The 23,906-nt window shown below is 33.3% G+C and overlaps 1 protein-coding gene across 1 annotated transcript in view; it reads right to left on the reverse strand.

Annotated features, from left to right (window-relative positions):
* Positions 1–22,436, reverse strand: part of MS3_00001764 (uncharacterized protein) — a 37,584-nt gene extending 15,148 nt beyond the window's left edge. Inside the window, exon 1 of the mRNA XM_051209248.1 lies at positions 21,909–22,436. Within this exon, the coding sequence (XP_051073052.1) occupies positions 21,909–22,262 (354 nt within the window). The 5' untranslated portion in view covers positions 22,263–22,436. The remainder of the gene's footprint in view (positions 1–21,908) is intronic.
* Between the last annotated feature and the right edge of the window lie 1,470 nt (positions 22,437–23,906).

Consider the following 23,906-nt stretch of genomic DNA (forward strand, 5'->3'; position numbering starts at 1 on the left):
GAACTTAGCATTCATAGTGAGATTTGAAGAAATTACCTTTCATTTTAAACACCCAACACTTTATCCGCTGGGTTATTGAGTTCTGATAGCCAGTAGCTTGTTCTTTGGGGTTGAATTTTTATTTCATTTGTAATGGTTTTAATGTTACCTTTGTTAATCATAAAGACTGAATTACGATCAGTTGTTTTTGAAATACGCATCCTAAGCTGATTGTACCGATTTTACCATTAAGTTATGAACATTTTAAGCAGAATTTGTTGGTGTTTGATTTATAAATGATTGTGGCATAATGATAATACAGAAGTAATCCCATATAATTCAAAAAAGATCAACCATTACCAGTCCTCAACATCAATCAAGAGAGGATTCAAACTGATTACAAATGAAATATAACTTATTATTTTTAAGTAAGATATACGTACAGTGACAGTTGATATGGCTACATTTCTTTTGTAAGAAACAGAAACATCAAACATTCAGTACATCATCTAAACAAAATTTTTTCCAGATGTTATCGCTTATATGAAACTGTAAATTTGATTTATTAATGATATCCAGGCAACGGATTTCACTCATTCACTAGTGTTTTTTTTTGGAAATTACTAAAAAATAGACAGAATATGGCTAGCAGTATAATAAAGGATGCTTGTTTTGTCCTATTTAAGACTCGTTAGCTGCATAGACTTGCACCTCAGATTTGATTTTCACTCCTGGACTTTTCACCTGAGTACAGTTCGCTTGGGACATCATCGCATTATCCACTTTAAATAATTCAACAGCTAACCACATTTCATCTATACTATATCAACATGTGTCCTAATGATTATATCAAATGATTACTCACAAGTTCCTCATATAACAACTAAAACGAATCAAATTTCAGTCAAAAACTATCAACAACCAGATGATCCAAACCATTTCAAGTTGAATTCCAAGTAACTACCATTTTGTTCGATAGTCAATATAAAAAAGTTTACAGCACACATATTTTTTTATTTTATAGGTTGATCTGTCTAAAAGCTAGAATAACATATGCAGGTTTGACATAGTACAGTGGTGTGTGCTACTTATATTGACATAAGTAGTATATGATGTTAGTCGTGAACGGATCTGACAGCAGAGAGACAGGACGATCGAACAGTAAAGAATGGAAACAGAATGCAATTTATGTGAAATTGCAAGAACAATGAAGTTTGAGTCATTTTGAGACAATCGATGGACATTTTGCAAATTAAGCATTTACTTTATGATTGTTAGATATTATTAACGATCCTGTAATTTTGTGTTAAATACATTCGATTGTCCCTACCTGCGTTCCGTTCACTACAGTACCAGTCATTACAAATATTATCAGTATGATCAGTTCAGTACCTCAAAAGCATTCAACATCCTCAATATCAGTAAAATGTTCTTTGTTGAAAATAAATTTAATATCAGAAGGGTTTTTGTGGATATAATAGTAATTTCAATGGTTCAGATCATGAGTTAATTGAAGCCAGACCACCATGGAAAACTTAAAAGCAATGGACGGCCGTTTCGTCCCATTATGGGACTCAGTAGTGCGTATCCACGATCCTGCCTCGCGTGATTCGAACCCAGGATCCATCAGTCCCTTATGCAAGGGCTTAACCACTAGACCCAGGCTTTCCATGGTGGTCTAGCTCCATGATCTCAACCATTGAAATTAATACAATCTTCACAAAACTGCTGCTCGTAAATATAAATTAATATATTTGTAGATATCTCAATAAGTAGAAAAATTAGATTTTCTGACGTTTCGTGACTTAGTGTGAGCCACCTCTTCAGAGAAGTGAATAATCAAACCGAAATTAATCGAAGTTTAAATAGTACAATGGAATATCACAAGAATATTATGTGCGATCAATCATAAAAAACAAGTCCGAACAAATCTATGTCATGTCATTTCGGTCAAGGTGATTCATAAGTGACATGTATGAAAATTTGTGTGTGTGTGTGTGTATGAGTGAAAGGCCAGGGATGGAATATGTGTAACCTTTATTATGGTGAAAAAAGATAGAGTTTAGTTGATTGATTGATCGCACATCATCTTCTTGTGTTATTCCATTGTACTATTTAAACTTCGATTAATTTTAATTTGGCCATTTAATTCTCTGAAGAAGTGGTTTACACTAAGTCACAAAACGTTAGAAAATCTAATTTTTCTACTCATTGGGATATTACAAATATATTGATTTATTCATAACAATCTACCTAATGCTCAGTTTATTCGAAATTTCATACACATAGTTCCCTTGATTATCTTAAAAGGAGTAAGAACAACCATTGGAGCAGAGTAATATGAATTTATTGTATGTCGTTAGGTTCTCATCAACTGCTTACAACCTGAATTATTTGAAAATCCACATTATTACAGATATTGACATATACATACAACAGTGATTAAATGTGAATATATGTGTATCATGATTTGGCGAATATTCCGATAGAGTTCAATAAGGTCATAAAAATTGCTTGTTTCGAAGAAACAAATGAAGTTTGGGAGGGAAAGTTTCAGAACATTGAAATAGTGATTAAAACCTATGGAGTTAATCAACATTAGATACTTGTGTAATGAAGCAACTGCAAGTAGATTAATGGTAATAATGTAAGATATGAATTGAAATCAGTCAGTTATGAAATAAAGAAAAATGACAGTGATGTAATTTAAAGAATTGAAATGATGAATGGCGTAATAAATAAAAAGGGGGGTGTCATGTTACCAGAGTAAAGAAAGATTTATCACTGTCTATTTTAGTATACATAGATCTGGTTTTAGGCGTCTCATTGCTATCGTCTAGGCAAATTTCAGAAGGTTGTAGTTTGATTGTTTATTATTCATCTTGAAGGACTTCAGTGTATCGACTTCGTGTCCTGTGTGAAGGAGATGTCTTGTAATGGAATTGTTGAATGCTTTTAATCCACTTTATTCGAAATTATCTAGTCAATAGTTGGTAATGATGCCTTTTAAGAAAAAACGTTTTTTTTCACTTAAAGAAAGTCAAGTTAGTTATTTACGGAAAAATGAGATCAGTTTATTGATCTGGTTAATTTTCTTTCATACCGGGTCGGTTATGAGATAGCAACTCATTAAAGACAATGGTGGATGGTGGTGCAATCTCGTAGATTGGTTGGAGTTAAACATTAATATCGTTGAATGTCAGCTTAGTCGTTTGGACATTAAGCGTTCGCGCGAGACCGATAAGCCCTGGATTCGAATCTTGCGAGGCGACATCTTGGATTCACACTGCTGAGGGATCTCAAACTAGGACGAAACGGTCGCACAGTAATTCTGGGTTTCCCATAGTGGTCTAGGTTCAATTGACTCATGAATTCAACTATTAAATTTTGACAATAGTAACTAATTTTAATGAATATCGTTAAAATAAAAATTTTCCTTTGAAAATTATTGAATATAATCACAAATTAGATATAAAACTACCCTGTGAAGGGTTTTAAAACCGAAAATGATGTTCAACTGTATTAACGGCGACTAAGAAAACGAATTACTAGATATGTTACGTAATAATTGTTATGTATTTAGAATTGAAGTTCAAAATGATATTGATTAAGGTTATGATTTGTTATTTATTGTACATCAAAATAGTAACTTTTTGCTTGTCTATTAATTAAAATTAAGTTCGCAATTAAGTCATGTACTGTCCAAAAAGACAATTAAAAACCCTGAGATCACCGGGTAATTAATAAAGAGGTTAGACTTAGGGTATTAGGGAATGATGGTAAATCAGTTGATGTGGTTGTGCATCTTCATTAACTAAGATGGTTGAGCATTGTGTTACATATGCCTGAACATCGATTAGCACGACGTGCAATGCTAACCGGTGTTGGAGGTGGTTGTAAGAAAGTTAGGGGCGACCAAACCAAAACGTGGCATCAGTCCTTGAAGTCACTAACTCCTAGTCTGACTCATGTTGGTAGATATAAACTATTTGGTTGGGGTCTGCGTGACTATTGTAACCAATGGTCGGAGACTCTTGGTGACATGGCTCAGAATCGATCACAATGGCGTCGGTGTATACACTCCGTGTCTTCCCTTAAACTAAGAGATTAAAATCACTTCATATCTTTCTTTCTACAAACTAATTCTTTCTTCCTGTACTGTATCCTTATATGCAATCTTTCTTTTATATATTACCACCATTGAATCAACCACTCCCATAAATCCGGTGTTCATCTGACTGTGCTAATGAGGTGTGGCAACTTGGACCGATGCACATATGTGCCGGCTCCTACGTTTTAGCTGGCTGACTGGATAATTAAATATGAATTTTATACTCTTTGATATACCACAACTATGAGCTTACATTGAATCAGTCTGTGCGTCATCAGGACAAGTATAGTATTACTTAAAAAGATTAACGTGATTCACAATTTCAACCTTCCTTATATTGTAATGCAGTTTCGTAAGAACCCAAGAACTGATTTCATCTTTAGTTTATAGGTGCATACTGGTGAAAATCATTAAACTTCAACAAATTACCTGTCCAGAATCCATTGGTTTATAATAAACTTCTTTTTATCTGATATTATTACGTCAGGATTACTGTTGTAGTGATCGAGAACACAAGAGGGGACAATCTAATATATATGAACACAAAATTACAGAACATCTTAGTAAAATCTAAGTATCATACAGTAAGTACTTCATTTGCAAAATGTCAATCAATCGTCTCAGACATCACTGTTCTTTCATTTCCACACCAATCATACTTTGTTCTCTTCCTTTTTTGGTCGATTTCCCCAACCTTCTGTCTACAGTTATTTCACTTTCGATTGATGATACATACACTACTTATATCTGTCGACATCAGTAGTACACACCACACTGTCAGATCAAGCAAACACTTTACAAAATCACTTAAGTAAATACATAAGTTACTGTAATACGATCTCTCTATAGAAATTGTAAGTTCTTTTTAGAAAAATACGTCCAAAAATCAAAACTCCAAAGAGATTTTACAGTGTTTTAATTATGGTTTCAATATTAAACAAAATAATAAAAAAAACAGATTAAATTACTGTGTAAAATAAAAACTTTAAATTGCTCTTATGATTGTTGTCAATGTGACATAAAAATATATCAGAGCCTTTTTAAACAAAAAAAACTATCTAAGCTAGACCACTATTCAAAACCTGGAAGTACTGAACAGCGGTATCGTCTTAGCATTGGAATCCTTAGTAGTATGCATCCACTACCCTACACGTTAGACTCGAACCAAGAACCTTCGATTTTGTGCGCGAACGCTTTTTCTCCGGACTACTAAGCCAGGATCTAACAGTGTTAATGCCTAACTACAATCAATCTACGGTATTGTCGTAGTTGGCTGGTACATGATTTCAATGAAATTCTACGATATTCGCAATCCCGTAATGATAAGTATTACATTCCCATTAGTGATTAGCCACAAGATGTAACTATTGTGATTCTAGTGACAAGCCGTGAACGGTGGAGTTCGAGCGTATCAGATGTAAAGCAGATACATACCAAAAACAACGGTAGATGGTCGCTCAATGTCGTAGATTAGCCGAAATTTGACATAAACACCTTTGGATTTTGACTCAGTGGTTTCTAGGTTAGGCGTTCATAAGCCAAAATGAAGCATCTGAGTTCGATTACCGTGTGCAGAATCTTGGATGTGCACTACTGAAGAGTCCAGTTCTGGAATCAGTTGGCCCGAAAGTGCTTCCACGTTTTCAACGGTCGTCAAACTCACAATGGTTCATGATTTCAATCAAATTCAACAATCTCCACAACCACATACTGAGACTTTGAAAGAATTAAGAACTCAGCTTCATTAAAAACAACGTTGATTTATATCCATAAATTATTTGATATTAGTCACTTCCACATTTTGACCGAATATTTTCCTAAATATTAACATCTAAGTGTGATCCAGTCACAGAAATAAAATAGTCAGCGCTCTAATACATCCGACACATTGTTGACTAAAGTACAACACTATTTAATATGTGAGTATTTCTTTAAGAGTATAACACGGTTATTTATCGATCGATTAACTTGACCGAACCCTATTGAGTTATGAATTATAAATCATCAATCAACAACCTTCTCATATGCCTTACAGTACACCTTGTTTAAGATATTTTATAATGTAAACTGCAAGTCAGTTTACACTAATATTTAACTGTTGGAGGTCATATACTTTGTTAAACTTTAAATAAGGTTTTCTTATACCCAAACTCAATCTAAAATGATTAAATCATTAAAAAACATGGTAGAGATTGTGGGATTTTATTGAAATCACGAATGGTCAAAGCAACATAACCATCGAAAACCTGAAAGCATTGGACAACCGTTTGGTTCTATTATGAAATTCCTCAACAGTGTACATTCACGACTCCACAACCGGGAATATAATCGATAACATAAAACAAGGTAAACAAACTAACATGCACTCAATAATGAGAACAGATTTGCCCCAATATTTACCGAACCATAAGACAAAAACGGTAAGAGACAAGATTAAAACAACCTCGAATAGTTTTCAGACATTTCATGTACAATCACTAATTTAATAAGTAATAGAAACGAAAGTAATAACGTTACAAAGTGTATAAACATTTTACATAATAAGTGAAATTATCAACTAAATTTGAAACGGCATAGATTATCTTGTTGTTGGTATTCTTTGACTGAAATGTGACCAGTTTTAATTGCTCTATGCGTATCCTGAGCTTATCGCCTCGGTATAGTCTTTTTGATACAAGTCGATAGAGAATAGATGGAATATGGGTAGGAGTGGAATCCAGGACGTGAGTTTCGTCCTATTTCATAGTCGCTTATTAAATGCACCTCTATTCAAACCATTTCAAGTTTAATTAAACTTCATACCCTTCTCACAAGCGGTTGGCTATCTGGACTCAGTATCTAAGTAGGTAATGAGATGGGTTTTGAGGCAGACGGTACTGGTTTTAAATCCTGAAGCAAACTTGTACCCTGTGATGCAAGTGCATCCAGTTGATTAGTCCGAAATAGGACGAAACGTACTCTTTGTATTGCACTTCTAGTGGCATTACATCTATTCTTTATGAAATTACTTACGTCTTTCACAAGTTAATCTGTTTACAAATTGAAGAACATATACATTCGCCCACAAGGATACAGATGATCCGTCTCCTCATACCCCTTCAAGAATTCGGTTATTATTATCAAGAGTCTGAACATTGCTCATGGTTAAGGATCTGAATTTAAAATAAGTAGGGGAATAATGTTAGGGTTTTTCTCAATAACTGAAGTCAACTATAGTGCAAGACTACTCTGTAATCATATGGATGAATGCATCCAAGGGGGGAGCCATTTGATTAATCCATTCATAAAATATAATGTCAACATATTAGGGTTTATTCCAGTACTAAACATATAAGGTTTAGATTTGAGGTTGGTGTCTACTCGCTTTTAAATACCATAATCACTAAGCAAAAATATTACTACTACACTGTTATAAGTAACATTTCTGTTTCTCATGAAAACTAGAAAGTCACATTCACAATTCTGAGAACCTTATCCCTATATCATACATTTCTGACAGTAAAAAAAAAATAAAAAAAGGCTCATTATATAAGTAGTAAGGCAGAATATGCCATCTTAACAATAAACATTCTTACCATTATGACTTATTTAAAAGACAAATTTTTTTTGAAAATTTAAGGAAATGTTATCTTTGTCCATTAACTAATAAAAATGATCAGAGTGGGGGGGACGGGTTATGAAGATTGTAGTGTTGTAACAGTTAAATTTATGAGTCAACTATGGAAGGTTCTAAGTTCGAGTCCTGCATGCTAAATTATAGATATGTACTGTTAAGAATTTCCTCTACTAAGATAAAACGGCCGTCCAATGTTTCCAAGTTTTGAATGGTAATCTACCTTAGATCGACTCATGAATTCAATTGTCATAATAATCATTAATAAAAAATAAGAAACAAAACTTGAAAAGATGAAAGAGGAATTCTAAATAAAATACACATTTCCACTCTTGTTATTGTAATTTTTGTTTTGAGATATTTAGATTCATCGTGAAGGCTACCAAAAAAAACGATGGAATGAAGCAGTTGACTGTGATAATTTCACAGAAGAAAATAAACCATTTTTAATACTACCTTAAAGATATTTATTTTGTCGATGACGACCCACGGGTAAACTCAAGGAAGCTCTAAGAAGCTCAGAAAGAGCCGAAGATATTCCATTACGGTCATCAGTTGTTATATCTAGAGCTAAGATTCTTAATACAGTGCATACAACTTGAGCACTCGAACGCTAGAACCCTCCCAAGACGCAATTGAGAAGACAGAAGACAAGTGAAAGGAATACTATTCTAAACAGTGTCAATTATCGTACAAAACTGTCGTTCTTTGTTCTCCTAGTTCGTTCACTTGAGTCCAGAACAGTTCCCACTAAGCGAATCATTTATTTCAAACATACTTGGTTTATATACCAGGCAAACAGACCAAATCACTCCATTAAATAGGAGATAACATTTATGCAAGATCAAGCCAAAAAAAACTGGCTGTGAACGTGGGAGACTGCAATTAATAAGCTGAGTATAATTTAAGAATAGTAAGTCGCATCATAATAGTCTATAAGTCAAAATGAAGCTTATAATAAGGGGAATATAGATATACACAATCTAATAGTTATACAATAATAATATATAAACAATATTAGTCCTAAAGTTTGTGCTGATGATGTTGTTCAGAAGAACAATGAAAGCTCCACAACCAAACCATCCCGCTAAGAGAACAAAACTCCATCATAATATTAGTTGACTAATAGTTTTCAGAAGTTACCCATAGTTTAATTTCCACTAAAATATATAACAGGATGTACATTAAGTTTCTTTGTGAAGACTTAATGTTTGGTTAAAATAAACACACATATTTATAATTGACATCAATGATACGAACTAATTGGAAACAGGAAAGTACTGCACAATTATTTAGACCTAGTTTGAGACATTTTAATACTTTTCAACTACTAATCTAAATAATATTGAACAAACAACCTACCGGTACAACGATGATTTAAAATAGATTTTGATGATTGAACTTAAATCCATGATACACATAGATCCCTTTATTATCATAAAGAGAGCAAGAATGAAGATTGTTTCAGAATAATATATTATTCATTTGATTTCGTTAGGTTCACATCAGCCCCTTTACAACCTAAATTAGTTGAGAATCAATGTTATTACAGATATTGACATACGTATACATAAGAGGGTGATTAAGGGTGAATATCTGTTTGTTGATGTACGGAAGATTCCGATCGAGTTAATGAGGTCAGAAAATTTTGTCTCGAATAAATAAAGTTCGGGAGGGAAAGTTCCAGAACATTGAATTAGTGATTAGAACTCATGGAATTAAAACAAAAACAAATTAGATGATTATGTAATGAAGTAAATGTAATTAGATTAATGATAATAAAGAAGGATGTGAATTGAAATCAGTCAGTTATGAAATAACGAAAAATGACAATGATGTAATTTAAAGGATTGAGTGATTATGTCATAGAATCAATCAATATGAGACTAAAAGCTGTATTGACAAGAACTTATCCTGCAAATAAATTGATTGTCCTGTTCAAAACAATATGTTGTTTAACACAATCAAAGGTCGACAGATATCCCTCTCATGTTACCACCAACTATGTATACAAATTTACATGTATCTGCCAAAGCAGTTACATTAATAGAACAGAAAAGAGATTCTACGTCCGATTTAAAGAACGTATTCCGAAAAGTTTAAGATCAAATGAATTAAAAGCATTCAGCAGTATCATAACGAGGCATCTTCTTCATACAGGACACGAAGGCGATACACTGAAGTCCTTCAATGTGATTAACAAACAAACGAACTCCAACCTTTTGAAATTTGCCAAGACGATAGCAATAAAACGCCTAAGATCAGATCTATGTAAACTAAAATAGACAGTAATAAATCTTTCTTTACTCTGGTAACAATAACCCCCGTTTATTTATTTATCTATTTATTCATTTATTACGTCATTATTCTTACTCTTTCCGAAGTGTAAATTACATCACACATAACTGACTGATTTCAATTCATATCTTACATTATTACCATTAGTCTATTTTCATTCACTTAATTACACAATCATCTAATATTTGTTAACTCCATGAGTTCTAATCACTAGTTGAATGTTCTGGAATTTTCCCTCCCAAACCTTATTTCTCCGAAACAAGCAATTTTTATGACCTTATCGAACTCTGTCGGGATCTTCCGTACATCATCATACATGCATTCATCCTTAATCACCCTCTTATGTATACGTATGTCAATATCTGTGATAACATTGATTCTCAACTAATTTAGGTTGTAAAGGGGCTGATGTGAACCTAACGAAATCAAATGAATAATATATTATTCTGTTCCAATCGTTGTTCTGGCTCTCTTCAAATCCATCAGTTTAAATCTATAACTGAAGTATTAGTTCGAATGAAGACAAACTTAACTTAATCATGTATAGGAAAGTAATAATTGATTACTACCGTATATAATTAAGCGTTCTATCATAATATAAGTAACTTAATAATTGACTTTATATAATTCAATTTTGGTATTTCAAAAGAAGAAATTTCTGCATTTACTATCATTTAACCTGAAATTTTGCATTGTCTGATGATTACGCCTTATCAAGAATTGGAATAAGGCGATGGTAGTACTAAATAACTATACACAAATACAAAAGTACATACACAGATATATAGATGTACGTTAAAAGTAGTACATCCGTCATAATATCAGTCGCTTTGCATTTTTTTCTCCCTCCCTCCCTCTCTCTATCTCTTCACAATTGTAATTCTAGTGTATATATATAAATCATTTGTTCTTTTCTCCTTTTTTTCTCTTTTCTTTCTTTGGTAAAAGAAAACTTTCCTTTTTGTGCAAGAATAATAGTAAAGTATTGAATAGCAAGATAGATCAGAAGAAAATAGCAATGGAATTGAGCATAGATTAAAAGAAGTTTTTTACTCCTACCGACTATCTCAACGAAATAAGTAAAGTAAGCGAACGAGTAGGGTGAAAGAAATCGAATGGAATATTTTTTTATTAGGATCAACAATAATCAAGTATAAGTTGATAGTACATTTGAGAAACTATGATTGAATTCTTTTTTTCTCTTTTTTATTTACTTAGAAACTAAAAAGGGACTTATTTCATTGGGATTGAGAACGTGTTTGAAAATAAAAAGTAATCTAAGCAAAGATGGATAGTGGCTAACAGTAGAATCCAGGACTCGCGTTCTTCGTCCTATTTAGGACTCGAGAGCTGGATGCACCTGCATCTCAGAATTTGTCTTCACTCTGAGAATCGGACCCAGTACCATCCGCTCCAAACGCCAACGCGTTATACACTTAGCTATTGTGTCCTGATAGCCACTTGCTTGTGCAATGGGATGAAGTTTAAATTCACTTGGTATTGTTTACTTGAATTTTCTCATTGATGCTTACGACTGCAATTAATCAATTTTTTAGTGACATATGTGCATCCTGTACGGATTGCCTCGATATTTCCTTAATTCACAAGCATTATAAGCAAAGATGGATAATGGCTAGCAGTTGAATCCAGGACTCATGTTTCGTCTTATTTGGGAATCATTAGCTTGATGTACCTGCATCTCATAAATAATGTTCTCTTGTTTATAATATTTGTGAATTGAGGCAATCCTCACAGTAGGCACATATGTTAACAAAAGACTGATCAATTTTAGTCCTAAACATCAATGGGATGATTCAAGTAAATAAGACTTAGTGAATTTAAAAAGTGATCTATTCAGCTTACTGTCTGTATTCGGAGTACATTTATATTTATAAGTGTGTAACGAGATAATTTTAGTAGCTATATCTCAAGTGAAAAAGTTTAATGGCGAAAATTTACAAGCTCTATCTAACCGATTATATTTCATAATTTATAACGAACACGTTTTGATAATGATTCCTGATATGCCAATGATTATATATATGATATCCATAATTAGAGTAATAACATCTGGTATGACAACAGTTGGTGATGTTTGATGATCCATGATCTTGTACAAGACATATATCAACACCGTTGGGTCTTGACTCCGTGGTATACAGGTTTAAGCATTCACGCGTGTATATGAATTCAACTGTGAAAATTGTACAATCTCAACAAATCCTTAAAATGTTTGATGACCGGAAAAAAAATGGAAATCGTGTAAATCAACTAATGCCTCGATCAAATATGTGAATAGATTAACTTATAAAATAAACGAGTGATCGACATCTCAGTTATTGAGTCTAAAACAAGTAGAAACATAAGTCCTTGAGAACATTATTACTCATCACACAACTCTACTCACAATGCTTATCACTCAATAACAACATCCTCGAAATTCGTACAGTATTCTGCATATTTATCAACAAAACAAACTGACCAGTCACACTACCAACCATCAACCATCTAATTCAAACAATCAACAACAATGAATTAACGAGAATTAATTCAACATTATGTTGATTGATTGATTGGTTGGTTGATACATTGGTGGCAGAACGAGTTTCACAAGTTTTATTCGTACACATAATTCTGGTTCTTCTCACATGTATAACATATGCTGCAAAGATACTTGTATGATGGAAGTTCACTACATTTGACAGCTTTCCACTTATTTTATAAATGAATTTAAACACTGAGTTCTTTTTGATCGAATGATGTGTATTGACAAGGTGTTTGATTATACAACTTCTCAGTGAATCATTCTCCACCACTTTTCAATGAAACTGGGTAGTGTTTCTGAATGAACCAATCTCAATTAATTTAAGATTATGTAAACAAAAGGTGATTAGGTGATGGTGACGATGATTTCTAGTAAACATTGCAGGTAATAATAATAATAATAATAATAAAAGATATTGACATCTCTCTACTTATATTGATGGTAATGAATAGCAAGGCTTTCTACATTATTGAATGATAGAAGAAAACAGTATAACAAGTTGGTTGTTATATTCAGCAACTATTGATTTGATATTCCTGTAAGAAACAACTAGTTTATCAACAAATAGTAAATTATCAGAATGGGTTTTGTTGAGATTTTAGTAATCTCAATAGTTGAAATCATGAGTCAATTGAAGTTAAACCACCATGAGAAACCTGGAAGCACTGAATGGCCGTTTCGTCCTAGTATGGGACCCCTCAGCAGTGCGCATCCACGATCCGCACCCCGCGAGATTTGAACCCAGTACTTACCAGTTTCACGCCAGGCACTTAACCAACTAGACCACTGAGCCAGCATTCAATGGTGTTAATTTCTAACCTCAACCAATCCATGAAATTGCGCGATGATCTTCCATTTTACTGTGGTAGACACCTGTTTCTACTCGACACTGAACAGCTCCACTGGTCACGGCTTCTTACGAGAACTCCAAGAATTCCAATGGTGATATAGCTTCAATTGACTCATGATTTTAATCAAAAACTTAACAATCTCCACAACACCTAAAATGATAACCTATTTTTTTTTGAAATTTTACGGCTTTGAAAATGAATTCACCGAAACGAAAACAGTTCGCTGAACTAATTTTTTTCCTATTTTTTAACTGGTAATTGCCATGTGGAACCTTTCCTTTACATACAACAGTCTACTTTCTAAATGAACTTTTAAACATACTATTCTGTTAAGAATTTCATCGCTTATCTGAATATAACAACCAGTCGTCTAAAATAATAATGAAAATAAAGAACATGATTAATGGCTAACAGTGCAATCTAGGATGCTTATTTATTCTACTAGTTAGCTGAATTTACCTGCATCTCAGTATTGATTTCGACATTGGATTTCAAGGACAATACCTTCTACTTTAAAATCACAAAATATGGCCCATCATACTACTGAGTTCAGTTAACTACTAGCTTGTATTTATAACTGAATTTATAACTTGTATGTAAGTATCAGAAGGGGTTTTTGTGGATATTTTGGTGATTTCAATGGTTGAGACCTTGAATCAATTGAAGCTAGACCACCATGGCTCAGTGGTCTAAAAGGCAAGCGTTCGTGCGCAAGACCATTAGGTCATTGGTTCGAATCTCGCGGAGGGGAGCGGGATCGCGGACGCACACTGCTGAAGAGTCCCACAATAGGACAAAACGGCCGTCCAGTGCTTCCAGGTTTTTCATGGTTGTTTAGCTTCAATTGACTCATCATCTCAACTATTGAAAATGCATGTAAGTATTTGAATTTTCTCGTTGTTAGTGTTAAGGATCAAATTTCCACCAGTCACTTCTCTCCATATCTATATCCTGAGAGGATTCCTTTAACACTAATATTATGTTAAAATTAAATGTGGATAGTACTGGATTCTACTGATAACTATTACCAGTTTTGAATTAATTATTTGTGACTCAATGGTATTATCAATACTTCCCTCTCATGATGCATAATCTACCAATTAATACTGATTAAAATTTCAATCTTAACATTAATAACAGGAAAATATTCAAACACAAAGAAATGGTCAATCAGCAGCACAGTCCAACTTGTCATACCTCATCAGCACAATAAGCACAATAAAGAAATAACTAAATGAAAGAACGTTTTGAATCTCTTTAAACCAAAAATAAGTATTTCTATATGACTTCCAAACAGAATTAGCTTTAATCTGTATTTTTTTTAATCATGGGTCAAAAGTGAATCATCGCAGTTGATTGATCACTAGGTGGTGACCAATGTCATATGTGTCAAGTCCTTATTTAGTGCAGATCGAACGCAATCGACCAAGTTGCAATGTGGCCACCAGTCTAGTTGACTCGACACTGCGTGCACTATGTTGAAATAAGATGGTGGTTGGAGGTAGTCAATAGGAAACCCTAGACCCTGGTTTCGTGCTACTTGGTCCAAATAGCTCAGTGTTAACGTCTCTGAGTGTGAAGCTGGGTGGCACGGGATCGAATTGTCAGGGATCGCCAGTTCCCACGAGGTAACAGGTACACCTTGCTGACGAGTGTTAAGTAGCACGAACTTTGGGTCCAGGGTTTCTTGTCGACTACCTCCAACCACCATCTAAAGTGCGTCATATTTAACTTCTTATGAAATCGATAGTTCTGTACTTTCGACCTTACATTTCATACACATAGTTTCTTTTATTATGTAACGTACTATCACGAAGTGATTCAATGACCTGAATAATTATTTAGGGAGGCGTTTTTTTCCTAATTACCTTCCATCATTTCTTTTCGTTTCAAATTTCTTAATATGACAACATAAAACTTAATATCGAGAAATGATAAATCTATCTCATCAAAATGTATTTTCAGTTTCGGTAACACACACACACACACACACATGCTCTCACACACAATGTCTACATCATTAGATCCTTACGTAACAAATTTCATTTAGAGTATTTTGTCAAATAATATTCTCTATTCTGTTTATAAAACATATGACATTCCCAACAAAGCTCATATTACATCCTCTTCTATTCCCACCGCTTCTAATTCTTATTTTAATAATTTTTTATTTCTTAAATCATTTAGTACAACGTATAATTTAGATGAAAAAAGTATGAAAAAGAAGAAAATAAGAAACAAGAGAGAAAGGTAGCTGTAATATAACTTTCACATCAGTTACTTTCCTTTAGTTTTGTTGATCCGCTTGATTGTAGTTTTCTTCTTCTTTTTCTTCTTCTTCTACTTCATCTTAGAACTAACTGTTAAATAATCAGTAAGAATAAAATTGCTTATCGTTTGTTAACATTTTGGTCAAGCAACAACAAGTGGCTTTATTAATATAAAGAGATTATGATATATGGGATAGTAATGATTAAACGGAATAGTGAAATGTAATACAGCGGTATTTAAGTCTGTTTGTTTTGTTGTTGTTTTTTCTTTATGATGTTCTTTAAAACGTGATTTTTCTTTTGTCTCTTGCTTTCATCACCATCACCATTATTGTTATTATTATCATCGACAGAATTAACCGCTTCTACTGTTTACTAGATGATAAGAGAATATTGATTCAAAACAGGCGTCATAATAGTAGTATATCAATATAAATATTATGATAACGTGGGAAATGAAGTAGTTAAGAAGTCTTTTAATTTGGTTTACTTATCACATAGAGGAATAAGCAACATTATTGCATGAAAAGAATGAAGAATAATGCACATATGTATGTAGGTATAGGGCGGAAACCTGCAAAGCTACGGAAGCCATCATCAAGAAGATACAAGTGTCTAAAAACAGTTGTCTATGCAAAATACTTTAGATCCGTTGGCCAGACACTATCAGCAACAACCTACTTTGGGAGCAAACAAACAAGATTCCGGCCAGGGAAGAAATCAAGAATAAGATCTGGAAGTGTATAGGACACATATTGAGGAAAGCACCGAACTGCGTCACAAGTCCTCACTCGGAATTCTGAATGCCAAAGGAGGAGAGGAAGACCAAAAAGCACATTACGTTTAGAAGTGGAGACAGAAATGAGAAGAATAAACAAGAATTGGATAGAAATAGAAAGGAAGATGATGGAGAGAGTGGGTTGGAGAATGGTGGTCGGCGGCCTAACAGGCGTAAGTAAGTAAGTAATGTAGGTAAATGTGTTGACTGGTTGAAACGGTATACATACACTTGCTTTTACCTAGATATATCATTCCAACGATGGATAGTTTATACACTACATAAACAAGTTCAGTTATTGTTACTTACATGGCCTAGAGAAGATGACATAAAATGCATGTTATCAATTTCATATAGAGAAAGCTCAAAAATGTAACCATGGTCAAAAAGAAGGCATAAATCAAATGACAGAAACAAGGGGTGAGAAACAGGATTAAAATTAAGTTAAAGTCGAGATAACCTTGACTACTATTGATCTAGAACACTCTCTTCCTTTGTCTTCAATGATAAATTCGAACGTAGCAGATAAGCTTTTATTATATCTGTATTTCATTCATAGTTTTATTGGTATCAATAACCCAGCTGCCCAACACAATTTAAACTAAGAATCATACTTTACACAAAATCAAGTCACCTATAACATAGAACTGAGTAAAAGGACAAAAATCGACAAGCCTTGATTAAGAAACTATGAAATCTATTATAATAGTTAATAGATACAATGGAAGTTCGTAATACAAAGAATTTGATAATAATTATACAATCAAAATATAAACAGTAATTTTGATGAAGTTTTGTTCTCTGAGCTGGATGGTTTGATCGTGGAGATCTCATCGTTCTCCTGAAGAACGATGAAGATAATGATAAGGATATTTACCTAATTATATAACAGTTAAATAGGATACGATTTGTCAGACAGATAGAAATTATCAATGATAAACCTTCGAGCAATTTTGTTAATAATAAATATTTTAATAGTTGAATTCATGAGTCAATCTAATCTACACCACCTTTGAAAAGTTAGAAGCATTGGACGGCTGTTTCGTTCTTGTATGAGACTCCTCAGAGATTTGATTGAAGATAATATTCTAAAAAAAATTAATACTGACTACAATAATTTGTTGAATGTGATTACAAAGAGACGAAACTGAACAAAATGTACACAGTATGTGTTATTACTAAATTTGAATAAATAAATGACTGTAGAGCTTCGAGAATGAGAAAGAATAATTCATTCAACCACCTTACTTTGTTTCAAAGTTTGTTTTGCTCTTAATAATACCTTATATCAATTCGGGGATAAATGGAGATTGTTGAATGTTATTGAGATAACGAATTGGTTTCAACTAGATAATCATTAAAATTTTGTAAGTACTTGACATCTACTCTATCCTGGTATGGAGCTCCTCTGCAGTGTTCATGTCTGACCATACAGTGGACAGAATACAGGAACTTCAGATCTCATAGTGAAAGCTATCACCCTCTTCTTCTCTACTACTTTACCAACTTTTACTTCTAACCAACTTACTTTTGGTTCTACGTCTCTCTAGATTAAATATTCTTTCAATTTCAATAATTTCATTTATTATATTATGCAAGCAACTTTCACAATTATTAATCCTTATCTAATTTCTAAGATAATTTTGACGAATATTCAGGATCTTCTAAACTACATTTTCAGTAATATAACAAATAAACAACCAGAGAAGAGTTTTTGTGGATATTTTAATAATTTAATGGTTGAATCCATGAGTCAATTGAAGCTAAACCACCACTAGTGACGGTCTTCAAGAAGTATTTCCTGGAGTTCTAGTGAGAACCCGTGATCAGTGGTTTTCAACCGAGTCTGTTGTAAGATAGTAACTCACTGATGACAATAATGGATGGTGGCGCAATTTCGTGAATGTTTGAAGTTAGACAATAACACCATTGGATGCCGACTCTGTCGCACTGTCGCACGAGCCTGATCTGTCCTAGGTTCGAATCTCGCGGGGGAGGGGAGGGATCATTGATGTGCACTGATGAGGAGTCCCATACTGGGACGAAACGACCATCGAGTGCTTCCAACTTTTCCATGGTGGCTTAACTTTAATTGACTCATGATCTCAGCTATTAAATAAATAACTATTTGTTGCTATCATTGTTATTAAATTCAGTAAATAATTGCTATCAACAAGCATACATAATTGATTGTCATTACGAAAAGTATTGTCTTGTTGTCATTATAAGACTTTGCCAATGAATTCACTGGGAAAAAAAAATTATAATTCCTCACTTAACCAATTTTTTTTTGGTTTTACTAAAAGTTGACAGCTACAGCTGTTTTGAGTTGGTTGCTAAATTGACAATTTGAAGAGAGACAAAAAGACACACGCACACACACACCCAGGCGATCATGAATTTATTGACTTTTCTCTCTTCAATTTATTATTTTTTTTTAAAAACATATTCTCATAGTGTCTTACAGATTGTCTAGATCATAGAATCATTATTGATTGTCATTTCTTGATATGTATTTGAACACAATTTTCCAAAATAATCTGTGAATAGTTTTAATGGTTATATGCATGAGATAGTATATAGGGAATAAGTTTATTATCATTGGAAACATAAACTACACTTTTCTAATACGATATACCCTATAGATAAGATTGATAACAGTTATGAGAATTGGATAATTTACTATTTCAATAGTTGAAATCATAAGTCAATTGAAGCCAGACCACCATGGAAAACCTCGAAGCACTGGACGGCCGTTTCGTCTTAGTATGGGATTCCTAAGGTGTGAGCATCCACGATCCAACCCCCCGCGAAATTTGAACCCAGGATCTATGAGTTTCGCGCGCGAGCGCTTAAGTATTAGACAACTAGGCCGGTATCCAGCAGTGTTAATGTTCCATAATAGAACAAAACGGCCATTCAGTGCTTCCAGGTTTCTCATGGTGGTTTAACTTCAATTGACTCATGATTTCAACTATTGAGATTACTAAAATCTCAACAAAACCTCTTCTGATAATTTACTATTTGTTGATAAACTAGTTGTTTCTTACAGGAATATCCAATCAATAGTTGCTGAATGTAACAACCAACTTGTTATACTGGTTTCTTCTATCATTCAATAATGTAGAAAGCCTTGCTATTCATTACCATCAATATAAGTAGAGAGATGTCAATATCTTTTAGTATTATTATTATTACCCCCAATGTTTACTAGACATCATCGTCACCATCACCTAATCACCTTTTGTTTACATAATCTTAAATTAATTGAGATTGGTTCATTCAGAAACACTACCCAGTTTCATTGAAAAGTGGTGGAGAATGATTCACTGAGAAGTTGTATAATCAAACACCTTGTCAATACACATCATTCGATCAAAAAGAACTCAGTGTTTAAATTCATTTATAAAATAAGTGGAAAGCTGTCAAATGTAGTGAACTTCCATCATACAAGTATCTTTGCAGCATATGTTATACATGTGAGAAGAACCAGAATTATGTGTATGAATAAAACTTGTGAAACTCGTTTTGCCACCAATGTATCAACCAATCAATCAATCAACATAATGTTGAATTAATTCTCGTTAATTCATTGTTGTTGATTGTTTGAATTAGATGGTTGATGGTTGGTAGTGTGACTGGTCAGTTTGTTTTGTTGATAAATATGCAGAATACTGTACGAATTTCGAGGATGTTGTTATTGAGTGATAAGCATTGTGAGTAGAGTTGTGTGATGAGTAATAGTGTACTTAAGGACTCGTAGATGTTTACTCTGATACTCAATATAGTTTGCTTTAAATGATATCGCGTTATTTATTTAACTACAGAGTCCAGACAGCTATTAGCTTGTGTGGTGCGGTGAATTTTAATTCATTTGTATTTAAGCATCAACTCTTGAATACAAGTATATCTAGCTAACGAGTTCCAAAGCAGACGGAATACATGTCCTAGATACCACTGTTAGTCACTTGCCAACTCCGATTACATATATATATCATTCAGTTCTCGAGCAATCTGTATTCTCTTTTGATGAAATGTGTAGGTACACATAATAATTACACGTGTAAATTACAATGTAAAATATTAAAGATATGAAACTATCATGTAGTTTAACCAAATCTTATTTGATTAAAATTATTTCCCCTATACAGAGGTTGAATGAGCAGATCAAAATCTATTATCATTCCTGATTTAAATAATTAAACAAGTTATATTCCCAAGTGAGTTCTTTATATACATATAGTTTACAAAAGTATAAAGATGTAATGTAAGAATTTCATTGTAGAATGTAAAACAGTTGCAAAATGTCAATGATGTATATTACTTATTTCAATTTCAAGTTCACAGATTGGGACATCTAATATATGTGAATTATTTAGTGAAGAATAAGGAACATATATCGATGAAATTTGCTAGACGTCTTTTAAAAACGCAGTAAATCAGGTAATATCAACCTTTCTAAGTTAATTACTTACGCCTATTATCCCTTGTGGAGAAGTATATGTCTCGCATCAGGATTCTTGAACCTACTCTGTTCTGGGCAGTTCTTTCCAGTTGTTTTCAATTGCTTCTCATTCTTTTGATGTCTGCCTCCAAATCCATGAGCAATGTGTTCCTTACTCTTCCACTTTTCTGTCTCCATTCAGGATTCGAATTTGGCGCTCGCCACTTGATGTAGTTTGATGGTTTCTTCAATGTATTCTCTATCCATTTTCAACGTCTTTACCTAATTTCCTCCTCAGTTAGAAGCTAGTTTGTTCTCTACCATAGTAGATTGTGACTTTAATATTGGTTGTTTTGAGTTCCATATGTTGTTCAACTGTAGGAATGTTTTCCTTTCTTTGCTAATCCTCACCTTTAGGTCTGCATCCGATCTTCCTTATTCATCGATGATGCTTCCCAGGTACGTCAAATTCCCCACCTCTTCCAGAGTTTCTTCATCAAGTGTGATTAGGTTGGTGTTCTCCGTGTTGTATTTAAAGATCTTGATTATTCCCTCACAATAAAAAAACGCTTACCAAAATAATATCAACCATACGAATTGAATTAATTTGAAATGAAGTCTATCAACTTAAAAAAAAAAATTAAATTGCCCACCACAAATTTTGATTATTATCACTATAATTTTATTTAGCCGAGTCAAAATAACTAGCTAAACCTTTTTGGATCATATAATAATAAAATTATTTAATCGTTGAATCCAAAAGTCAATTAAACCTGAAAGCACTGAATAGTCGTTTTGTTCTAGTATGAGACTCCTCAATAGTGCTCATCCATCCAGGATCTATTAGTCTTGCACATGAACGTTTAACCTCTAGATCATTGAACCAAGTAATCAACGGTGTTAATGTTTAAAATTGCTCTTTCATTAACTCACAAATTTAACTATTAAATTATTGAAATCCTCACAACCACCCCCCTTTTAATTATAAATCAATTAATTGATTATAATAACTAACTTACTCCAAGTAATTTATAATGATTATATGTTGCTATATTATCAAATAATATAACTGTATGATTTTTATTTCCATTAAAATATTGTACAATCACTTTTAAACATGGAAATTTTGAACGATCTTTTGAACATTTATTTTCACATTTAACATCTTTTCTTACAATATATGCATGTATAAATGTACAATTTGTATGTGTAAATGCTGATTCATGAAAATATGGTTGTACAACTAAATGGATTAATATACATTCTATAATAAATGTTGTTGTTATTATTGTAGCACATGTTAAATAGATAATTTTTATACTATTAATTTGATAAGATTCTGGTATAGATTGACATAATTGTCTACTAGTCATGATTTATATTAATTTTTCTATTTGAATTCCCCCTCTTGTAGAATCATTTTGTTTTTTTTGGGGGGGGGAATAAATAAAAAAATAACCAAGATCGATAGTTTACTTTGAAAAAAAAATTATTATCCGTCTAAAGGGAAACCAAAGATGTGCATTTTATCGTTCTTAAATGAAAATAACAATAAAATATAATCATCACATAAATAAAGTGATTATTCACCAAATAATCAACCAATCACAAATCGACATTATTTTCTAGCATTTTGATTGGTTGAAATTAAATTGGGTTTTTTTCTGATTGGTTTTTCTCGGAAAAAATAAACAGAAGGATAATACTATTAATAATTTTATTCTAATTTGTTTGACAATCCTAAATTCACGTGCTCTTACTTTAAACGATGTAGTTTACCCTTAACCTTGCCATTTTTTGAATTATTAATTTTGATATATAATTGTAGAACCTGAAGAGAATTTGTCGAAAAGAATATTCTTCGTTCAAACATTAGTTGAAGTTAGACATTAACATTGTTGAATGCCGGCTCAGTGGTCTAGTGGGTAAGTGCTCGCGCGAGAGACCAGTAGTCCCTGGTTTCAAATCCCACGAGGCGGGGTCGTGGATGCGCCCCCAAATGCCCTAGTACGGCAGAGAGTGGAGAGTGTCCGCTCTCCCTCTCGAAATGCTCTCGCATAGCCACGCGTATATAGCCTCTGCCAGGGAAGTCCTACTCACTGCCTTCTCGTGGCGTGGGTGTTGTTTGCGAAAATGAGAGGACGAAAAGCGAATGTCCGGCGCTTTAACCGGATTCCAAACCAATGGTGCACATGGGCTCCAGTATCCTGAGTGAAAAAATGGTGTATGAACCAATCGTTGGTCACCGACTACCATGGGACTGCATCTCCTTACGATGCTCTACTGCCTTGTGGATCAGACCTTCAGGCCGAAGGCTCGGGGAGCGGCCTTCTAAGAAAACCACCTTCTTCGGTTTGAGCACCCGAGCAGTATCACAGCCCTCACAGATATCGAATAAGATTTGTGTGGCGCATATGTATTTGTTGCTTCCTTGTACCAATATCTATGTGTTAAAATAATAATAAACAATGCGCACTGCTGAGGAGTCCCACAATAAGATGAAACGTTCGTCCAGTGCTTCCAGGCTTTCCATGATGGTCTAGTTTTAATTTATTCATGATCTCAACTACTGAAATTATTAGTCTTTTAATATAATGGAGATCTTTAAACGATCAAAAAGTTAATATTTATGAATATCTACTGTACTAAAATAGATTTGTAGATGATTGAATATAAAATACGAATACGTTTATCTTTAATTCATTTCATGTAAGTGTTTTAAAACTTACCTCATATTCAACTTATATGACTTGATTGACCTAGGTAACAAGTTGATAACTCTATAATACTAGTTAGAAATAAATAGTAAAGGAAAATATTGTCAGTCTACTGATATGACGCGATAACTAGTTTCATTATTTTCATATACATGAAATGGGATTCAAATTAACTATCAATCCACTAACATATAAAAACAGGGCTAATTTTTTGAAAAAAATCCGTGTAAAAGAGGTTAATCTGTAAAAATCCGGGTCTTGAAACAATGAAAACAATCAACGAAAATGAGAAGATAAATA

Source organism: Schistosoma haematobium, chromosome 1 (genome assembly GCF_000699445.3).
Source record: "Schistosoma haematobium chromosome 1, whole genome shotgun sequence".
Classification (NCBI taxonomy): domain Eukaryota; kingdom Metazoa; phylum Platyhelminthes; class Trematoda; order Strigeidida; family Schistosomatidae; genus Schistosoma; species Schistosoma haematobium.